Consider the following 10,339-nt stretch of genomic DNA (forward strand, 5'->3'; position numbering starts at 1 on the left):
AATACTTAAAAATGTAGAAATATATCTGTTTCTCAAACCAAGACAATGTTTCGGATGCATGTTTGTGACTTGAAAAACACCAAAACTTATCCTTTAAGTGTCTATGGGACTTGAACCGAGACTGATGGCCTGCTGCCATTCTGAAGAATAAAAAATCTTAACAGCATTTGGTACTACGGTTTGATTAGATTTTTATTTTACATATAGTCTTAATATGGTTTAAACAATCAAAAACTGCAGTCACATAATAAGGGGAAATTATTAAAGAAGTAGCAGAGCCAATTATTCACATATTGTTAAGTTGCTATAGACACATTTATACAAAATACATTCCTTTTAAAAGAAAGTTCAAAAATACAGTGAAGTACATAAAAACAAACTGATGGACAGGCCAGTGCACAAAACCAGTTTTAAAAGATAAACTCCTACCATAATTCTGTCCTGCAGTTTGTTTCAAACCCATTTCTCAGCATTGACATGTCAGTGCGCTGCTGTTGTTAACGTGTGACTTGCTACTGAGCGCTGTTACTACTGCAGGTTGCAACAAAGAAGAACAGGAATGTAGTGCAAGTTTGGTTAGAAGAAAAAACTGAAATTCACACCAACTCATGTGTTCAGATGAATGTTTAACCTCTCAAAATACACCCACCGGCCACTTTATTAGGTACACCTTACTAGTACCGGGTTGGACCCCCTATTGCCTTCAGAACTGCTGTAATTCTTCGTGGTATGGATTCAGCAAGGTGCTGGAAAGATCTCAGGGATTTTGGTCCATAATGACATGACAGCATCACGTAGTTGCTGCAGATTTGTCGGATGTGAATCTCCTATTCACCACATCCCGAAGGTGCTCTATGGGACTGAGATCTGGTGACTGTGGAGGCCATTTGAGTACAGTGAATTCATTGTCATGTCTAAAAAAACAATGTGGGATGATTTGAGCTTTGTGACATGGTGGATTATCCTGCTGGAAGTAGCCATCAGCAGATGGGTGCATTGCAGTCATAAAGGGATTGACACGGTCAGCAACAACACTCAGGTAGGCTGTGTCATTTAAACAATGCACAATTGGTAGTAAGGGGCTCAAAGTGTGGCAAGAAAATATCCCCCACACCATTACACCGCCAGGATGGATCCATGCTTTCATGTTGTTGACCCCAAATTCTTACTATCCGAATGTCACAGCAGTCATCGAGACTCATCAGACGAGGCAATGTTTTTCCATTCTTCTATTTTCTAATTTTGGTGAGCCTGTGTGAATTGTAGCCTGAGTTGCCTGTTCTTAGCCGACTGGAGTGGTCACCGGTGTGGTCTCCTGCTGCTGTGGCCCATCTGCTTCAAGGTTCGGTATGTTGTACATTCAGAGATTCTCTTCTGCATACCTCGGTTGCAACGAGTGCTTATTTCAGTTACTGTTGGTTTTCTATCAGCTCAAACCAGTCTGGCCATTCTCCTCTGACCTCTGCCATCAACAAGGCATTTTCGCCCAGAGAACTGCCACTCACTTTTTTGGACCATTCTCAGTAAATCCCAGAGATGGTTGTGCATAAAAATCCCAGTAGATCAGCAGTTTCTGAAATCTCAGACCAGCCTGTCTGGCACCAACAATTAAGTCATGTTCAAAGTCACTTAAATCAACTTTCTTCCCCATTCTGATGCTTGGTTTGAACTTTAGCAGGTCATCTTGAGAAGGTCTACATGGCTAAATGCATTGAGTTGCTGCCATCTGATTGGCTAATTAGGTATTTAGGTTAACAAGCAGTTGAACAGGTGTACCTCATAAAGTGGCTGGTGAGTGTATAGAAAAGTGAATGGAAACATTCAAAAAAAAGTTGGGAGATGTGTAAAGGGTTCAGACCACTGAGGAACAGTCACTAACAGAAGAGCAATGATAGATGAAACCACTTTACAATGAAGAATGATTGTCGACTTGCAGGTCTGTTGCCCAATCCAACTGAAAAGCATTTAGAAGCTGGTAAACTGCCAGTGTCGCCATACTGAGAAGGAGCAAGGCCATATAATAAGAAGTAATCAATTTACATGTCTTTAACATGACAAAAAATATTTTAAAAAATAATTCTTAAGAACCCTGGTATACTTCAAGGAAAGCCGTGCTCATCTAGGCAGCCCAGTCCAAGCTCCTCGCCCAACAGGTCATGTAACACAGCCACAGATCTCAATCTCATCTGACAGAGAAGCTGCTAAAAAAACTGCTCGAAACAGCACAAAATCTGGCCAAACAGAAGAGAATCAACCAGAAAAGAGTTTCTAACCAACAAGCAAGAAATTAAATGCTTGAAAGACTTTACAAAGCTTCTTTAATGTGGTTATTGTTGCACATATGAAAATGTTTTTCCTCTGTAGAATCTCCTTCATTTCATCAGGATCTGGTTAGAGGTCCATAGGACAGGCAAACTAGAGTTTGAGACGTTTGCGGAGTAATCTGAATTCTACTGACTACTATTCTAGTCAAAAGGAATGTTGTTATGGAATGAATTGATGATTCGGAGTTGAAAACATTTTGCTACTAAATCAGATTACTGAAATCTTTGAGGAACTGTAATCTGAATTTCTTGAGCATTCCTTTTAAAGTTGAAAATAAATTCTGTTCAGTATTGAACATAATTTAGTTACAGTATATGTTGACAAATGGCAAATTAATAAAAGATCAACTTTTATTATGGATATACAGTACTGGTGTGGCATCAAGCATGATGTGTGGACTTGTGTCAGATGTTTAACACTTTTTCTTTTTGGGATGAAAAACAATTAATATGTAACAGCAATATGTTGTGCCTGGGCTGATTAACAAATTACTGGAGCAAATGTGCTTATGTCAATGATAGACGCTTAAATCAATGAGAACACCTTCCTCCATGAGACAAAGGAGTAAAGAGGCATGGGATCGTTGAGTTGGGGGGGAGATGGAGGCACAAAACCAGGAGTGTGACTGCTCATTTTGTTTCATAGATAACCGATCACTAAATTATTTTATAAAAATGTAATCTCCATCTGCTGGCTTGGGTCTGCAAGTGAGGATTATGGATTTTGAGAAGAAGAATCTTATGATCTGACAAGAAGAAGGGTGGGAGAAACAGAATAAGTGGGACCTTTGCTTGGCAAATACATAACCAATTTGTAACTGGGATTTACAGCATGGAGAAAATAAAGAATATTCCATGACTATAGAAGAAATTCAAATTTTAAAAAACCAATCAGTCAATGGTGGAAAAAGAACTTAGCAAAGTCCAATACTAAAACCCTGAGATATTTGCAAATTTGCAATACTAGTTACAAGGAGGAGAGTTGAGAACCATGATTAGCAAGCACTGTCACCATAGGATTTCCTTGTGGAGAGTCTTGTGATGCCTTGACAAACCAGACTGAACAACCATTAAATGGGAAAAGACCCCAGCCACTCAAAGCACATCTGCTGGAGAACTGAAGAAAACAGCAGGTGCCTACCACTCGATGTTTTAGAGATGATGGGTACAACATAAATGTATACAGCCCAACTTCTTTTACTTTCTTCACAATTGCATTTATAGGCTTCCTTTTCAAGGATGTCAGTATACTGTAGTAAAGGTGTCTTCGTAGCTTGTATGACAAGAAAAGTCTTACAAACAGGATGATTAAAGCACAGGAACTGACCACACTGATACTTTCTGTGGGCCTTTTCAATGTTGGAAACCATCTCATCCATGATCTGGACCAAAAAAAAAAAAAAAACTTTTTTCAATGGTCCCCGTCTTCCTTTTCTACTAGCTTTGATTTAAGTGTTTCAATTTTACTCTGCAAGACTCTAATTTCATCAGTGTGTTGGGAAATGGAGTTGTGAGAACATACCGGTTTTTAAATCTGGAATTTTTCTGAACGTACAGGAAACTTCTGCTCACAAATCAACAAAATGAGCCCGCCTATTGGCCTTATGAGCGTTCATTTGTTCCATAAGGAGACTCTTCATCATCTTGTAATATCAGGACCATGCACCAGAATGTGCTGCAGGCCTCAAGGAGTCTTTTGATAAGTCAAAGGTTTCTGAATGGGCCCGGCGTGCTGCCCAATACATCCAGCAGCAAGATAAGTAGCGTCGAAGAGCACTCATTTGGGATAGTCGGCAGTAGGGGGTAAACAAATGTGACACGCTAAGACTACTGTACTCTCTTCAGCTTAAGGAATAAGCTGCCTGCATTAACAAGGTGCTTCATAGTCCCCCGTTAAATACAGCTTTATGATTTTATTGATTTTTTGACGATTTTATTATAATTATTATTTTATTGCAATTTTTGTTTAGATTCTGTCATGTGACATTCACATGACAAGAGATGTCATAGTGGTGCCTTGAGTGTGCAGTTGTGTAAGTGGAAGCAATGCCATTTGCCTTGGGCCTAATAATTTGTGAAGTGTACCACTGGAACCTGCATAAAAAAACTAATAAATAGCTTTGGAAAAACAAATCCTAACTAAATATTGTCACATACAAGCACAGTATTTCCAGTCTCCTGCCGTTTGCTTTATAATTCTGAAATGCTTTAAGAAAATGTTGATGATATGACATGATTTACTCTACTGTATACTGTCATAGTCTGCACTTGTATTGTGGTCATGGTAATTTAACATATATATTGCACATTTTAAAAAAAAACGTAAAAGTCTATCAATACATTCATATACCGTTACCTTTGACTGTACATTCATATACTTGTAATAATGGAATTTTGACAGCAAAAAATAAAAAGGGGCGGAAAATGTATTAATAAACCAGAGTAGCATTTTCATCCATGATCTTTGCGACACCCTGCACGTTTGTCTCTTTCCTACAGAAAATGAACCCTATAGCTGAAGCTCCATAGTATCAGGTGGCAAATACAGTATACAGTATACCAAATGAAGATCTTGACTTGACATTTCTAGACACTAACACGGACCTACTGTTCTCCAACATGTGTTCCCATTTCTTGAATAAAATGGAGATGAATATTTAGAATTGCATTGCAATTTTTATGCTGAATAATAAATTACTCTAAACAAAATGTTGGTACAGACAATTGTAATAATTAGCATATTGTTTTGCCCTCCCGTTTCTATGTTTACCATCTTTCTTTTATTTCCAAGGACGTTTGGCCTTCACTGTTTCGGCAAAGGTTATAGTGACTTACTTTATGTAGGCACCATTTTTTTGAAGGACTTGCAGGTCTAAAATAAATAATTACTGTAAAAAAAATTAAAAACAGACTGTGCAAATGGTGATAGCTGGAATCAGAATACACAGAAGCTACTCAGAGACATACAGTCTCAAATAGTCTTTCATCTGGCCTCCTTGAAAAGACAGAATAACTAAGCAAACAAAGCTTTCTGCCGGAAGTAAGCATTAAATCGACACAGGGCATAGTCCTGGAAAAAAATAAAAAGACAGCGACAAGGTTATTGAAGTATAAACTGACACCATACATTATACACATTTAATGAAGTATCCAGTTACTAGTGATGAGGCATGACTACCATGTACTGAATGGGAAAGCAATATTAAGTATGCCTTTTATGATTTGTTTAGAGTCTTCCTATAACTAAGTTTAGATGGTACCTGGAATATCTCAAAGGCATGAAAATGACATTTTAATAAGAAAAAAAATGAGTAAACAAAGAAGGATGAACACATGGAAATAGGGAGAAAGAGTCTGAAGAAAGTGAGCCTCAATTGAAGGGGGGTCTATGTTTAGAGAGGCATTTTTAGGTGTTGAACAGTGTCTTTTTACATGACTAAAATACAACAGTCTGCAATCCACCTTTGGTTTTGGTAAATACTTTCAGTTGCTACCTGTCAGGAAGATTGAATGCTTATTTGAAGGTTCATTTTGATTAAATGAAATAGTGGATAGTGAATAGTCATCCAGAAATCCATTTTCTAAAGTGCTGTTTTAGCTCAGGTTCCGGGAGAAACCAGTGTCTATGCTGGCAAGAGCAGAGGGGTCGCAGTGGGGGGCACAAGTCCATCACAAGGCAAAAACATACAGGGCCAATTTAGAGTCTTAGAATGTGAAGACAGAGCGGCTGTACTCAATCACCATACACTCACTTGTGAATCTCCTTAGTGTGCACACAAGACAACAGTATGATAAGGTAATATGCCAACCCTACCCCCAGTGTGAGATGCGACCGTCGGGTCTCCATGAAGATCATAAACTGATGAGGAGACACCCTAGATGGATTGCTACGCACAATTTAAACAGTTTCCATTTAACTCAAGGTATGCAAAACAAACTATTACACAGCAAATAAAGGGCTGTGAGCCTCAAAGTAGTGGCCCTGGGACTCCTCACTCTTGTAGCATCATATCAACGATACCTGGGTGAGCACAGGCTGACCACTCTGTGCAAAGACAAAAAAAACTGGCCCATTTGTCTGCAGCCAGGACAGATTCTGCATTTCTCTATCTGGACCAGAGATCCGGCTGTCAACCAGAATCACTCTTCCAGTGCCCTAGCAACACTTTCCCAGGGAGGCCAAGAAGTGGGACCTCTCAATACTAACACCTCTAAAATAGGCCCAGTATATACAAGTCTAGAAGTGTGTGCAAATGTACCCTCTAAATGACTGCTGTCTTGTCCTAGGTTACTTCCTACTTTATATCTAAATATGTCTCCCTAGGATATCACTCCCTTGAAATCTGTAATGGAAAAACAGGTTTGGAAAATGGGAAAATCTAATATATTTTGGGTGAACAAAATACACAGAAAACATGTGCAATAATTCATTACTTACCATGTACCCAAACTCTATAGTCGATAATTTAGCCTGTATAATAGACCATAAACCCCACATAAAATGTGAAGCCAACGCAAATCTAAAATAATACAAAAAAATATACATGTAGTGAATATTAGAGAAGTATAATGGTTATCATAAATGCTTTACTTTATAACAAAAATGACTGCATAAAAAACAGAGCTGTGAAAGATCAGTTCTAATTCCTTTAAAGAAAGAAATTGCATCTCTCATTATCTCACCTATTGGATTCTATGATCATTTCTTCTTCAATTTTTGCTTGATCTTCATGTGCTATATTTGCATTGTTTACAGCATATTCTGATAGGTAATGACGAATAAAATGCAGCTGCAGCAAAAAAATAAAAAAATAAAAATAGTTAATACAGAAATGGGAAATATTGGGAAAGACACTGTAGTGTCCATACAGTTTAAATATTGAATATTATGGAAAGACTAATTTGCTTCCTATAAAGTACAAGGATACATTTTCTTAGAAGCTCTCATTATTTATTGCAGCCCTGACTAAATAAACATTTAAATATATGTTACTTAGTATTTACAATTTTTGGATGGCACTTCAACTGTTGTATAGTCCTACCTCAGAAAAATACTAAACTGCAGGATTTCTTTTAAACTACTTTAGAAGAAACTTGTGGACCCATAAATTACTGCATTTACTGTCAATTAAAAAGTAATATTTGAAGTATTTATAAAAGTCTAATTACTAGAATATTAAAGTAAACTATTTTTAAAAACTGCATAGAAGTAAGATAATTCTTTAATTCACTTGATTTAAAGGTCTTCTTAAGGGTCAAGAACAATTGCTTTTAAACAATGACTCTACTATCTGCTTCAATCTAGATACATTTATTTATTTACTTTTATTGAATTGATTAGAAGCAAGTAACATTCCATACAAACAAGTCAAACTTAACAAAACTAAATTCAATTCAATCCCCATCCAAAAAAAACAGATGGAGGCCAATAGCCAGAGTAAAAGTTTAGAGTGGAAAGGAGGGAGGAGAATCCTTTTCCCCCAATAAAAATCATTAATATTTTAGAATAAGCTTTTGTAAGTCCAGCTAGGTTTTATAAAAGTTTTGAACAGATCCAATTTGATTTTTTCCAATTTCAAATGGTATATAACATAAGTAACCCACTAACTTAAAAGAGGTGGGCTATGATTCTTCCATTTGAACAAGATAAGTCTACGTGCCAATAGTGTAGGAAAGGTAATCACAGTTTGTTTGTCCTTCTCCACTTTAAGCGCATCTGGGGGTATAACAACCACAGCTGTTAATGGATTATTAATGATTGTGACACCAAGGCTGTTTGATAGGCATTTAAAGATTTTGGTCCAGAATGATGTTAATTTGGTACACGCCCAAAACATGTGGCCCAGTGAAGCTGGGGCTTGACTGCAATGTTTGTAGGTTTGATCTTGCCCTGGAAAAACATTTTAGTCAATTTTAAATGAGATAGATGTGCTTGATCAAAGATTTTAAGTTGAATAATTGTGCACTTTGCGCATATAGCACTCAAGTGAATTCTGTGCTTGGCTGCCTTTCCTTTTCTGAAATGCTGAGCAAGAGATCCTTTTCCCACTGTACTCTGGGATCTTTGAAAGGAAGGGACTTTAAAATGGCTTTATATATTATAGAAATGCTGTCTGAGTCCTCAAGACTGATCAATATTTCTTCTGGAACAGAAGTAGGTAGGGGGTGAGGAAAATTGGGCAGATTTTGTTCAGCAAAGTTTCTAATTTGGAAATGTGTTGATGGGAAGCTAAATTTGGAGTGTATTTGTTTATAGGATGCAAAGACATTATCTGTGTACAACTCTCTAAGTGATTTAATCCCGTACATTTTCCAAACATCAAAAACTATGTATTTTTGAGAGGGTGGAAAAAGGTGGTTATTGTGTAGAGGTTCCACAGATAAAAGCTTCTCTATCTTGAAATGCTTCCTACATTGGTTCTATATTCTGAGTGAATGAATGACAATTGGTCTGTTAGTATATGGATGATAACTTCAATTTACTGAAGCACAAAGCAAGGAATAAAGAAGTACTGCAGGATTTTATTTCTATTGTGGACCAAGCCCGTGTGTGTTCAACTGTGTGTGTTAATGTCCAAGTTTTTTAATAGCTTGTATATTTGCCGCCCAGTAATAAAACTGAAAATTAGGTAGAGCCATGCCACCTTCTGCTTTAGGTCTTTGTAGGGTCGCCTTTGGATGCATGGATGTTTTGAATTTCAAATAAATGAGGTTTTGATTGAATCTACTTTCTTAAAAAATGATTTGTTGAATTATATGGAGATGCTCTGAAACAGAAAAAGAAGCTTAGGAAGGATATTCATCTTGACAGTATTAATTCTCCCTGCTAAAGTGAGATGAAGGATAGACCATCTATGCATGTCTTGTTTAAGTTTTTCCATGCAGACAGCACGATTTTGTTCAAAAAGAGCTTTATGTTTACTTGTGATGTTTACCCCTAGGTATTTAAACTGATCTGTGATGTCAAAAGAGAAGGTGTTCAATCTAATATTGTGTGCTAGAGACTTCACTGGAAATAACACACTTTTATTCAAATTAATGATATCTCAGATATCTTTTGAAATTCTGCTAGTGCCGTTAGGACTGCAGGCTCAATATTCTGTGGGTCTGATATATACAGTACCATATCATCTGCATATAGTGATATTTTCTGTTCAAGTCCTTCTCTGATAATCCTCTTTATCTCAGAAGCATTTTGAAAGTAAACAGCCAATGGCTCAATGGCGATTGCATATAGCAGTGGTGATAGAGGGCATCTTTGTCTAGTACCACGTTCCAGTTTGACATGGTCTGAAATAATGTTAATACAAACTGAAGCTTTGGGACTTGTATACAGTAATTTGATCCATGTATGCATGTTCGAGCCAAACCCAAATTTGTGTAATGTAGTGAAAAGGTAGTCCCCATTCAACCATATTGAATGCCTTTTCTGCATCCACAGATAATAAGATCTCCGGGGTGTTAGACTTTGTGGATGAATATATTACATTAAAACAGGAGCCGGAGATTGGAAGCTAAATGTCTGCCTTTAATAAATCCAGTTTGGTCTTGTGGTATTATCAAAGGAAGCACTTTCTCGATCCTTCTAGATAGAACTTTGGAGAATATCTTAACATCATTACTCAGAAGTGAGATTGGTCTATATGATACATTTAAAACTGGTATAGTGCATTTACAGGCACAGAGGAACTAACACAAAAGTAAATCAAACTGAATTCTCAGGTGTACTGTTCATAATTCACATGTATTCACATTATCACTTACTGTATTTACAGAGATGCTCTCTGTTCTAATTTTTCCATTGGCTTTTAGTGGTTTCTCAACCTGATATTAGCAAATTACCAGACTTTTACAACTAAATATAAAATATTTTTATTCAAAAGAAATGTACAAACCATGCAAGTTATCTGAAAAAACTGCTAAGAGTGGTGAAAATTAAATCTGACATAAAATAACTTACATCCAATGCATTATATAAAGCTGAATGTGTGTTTGTCTAGCATATAGACCCACAG

General features: G+C 36.9%; 1 protein-coding gene across 1 annotated transcript in view; it reads right to left on the reverse strand.

The window, feature by feature from the left end:
- Nucleotides 1–174: 174 nt before the first annotated feature.
- chkb (choline kinase beta) overlaps nucleotides 175–10,339 on the reverse strand; it is a 40,729-nt gene continuing 30,564 nt past the window's right edge. Inside the window, exons 10-12 of the mRNA XM_028815221.2 lie at nucleotides 7,008–7,114; nucleotides 6,763–6,844; nucleotides 175–5,394 (exon numbers count right to left, since the gene is read on the reverse strand). Coding sequence (XP_028671054.1) covers nucleotides 5,338–5,394; nucleotides 6,763–6,844; nucleotides 7,008–7,114 — 246 coding nt within the window. The 3' untranslated portion in view covers nucleotides 175–5,337. The remainder of the gene's footprint in view (nucleotides 5,395–6,762; nucleotides 6,845–7,007; nucleotides 7,115–10,339) is intronic.

This window comes from Erpetoichthys calabaricus, chromosome 1 (genome assembly GCF_900747795.2).
Source record: "Erpetoichthys calabaricus chromosome 1, fErpCal1.3, whole genome shotgun sequence".
Classification (NCBI taxonomy): Eukaryota; Metazoa; Chordata; class Cladistia; order Polypteriformes; family Polypteridae; genus Erpetoichthys; species Erpetoichthys calabaricus.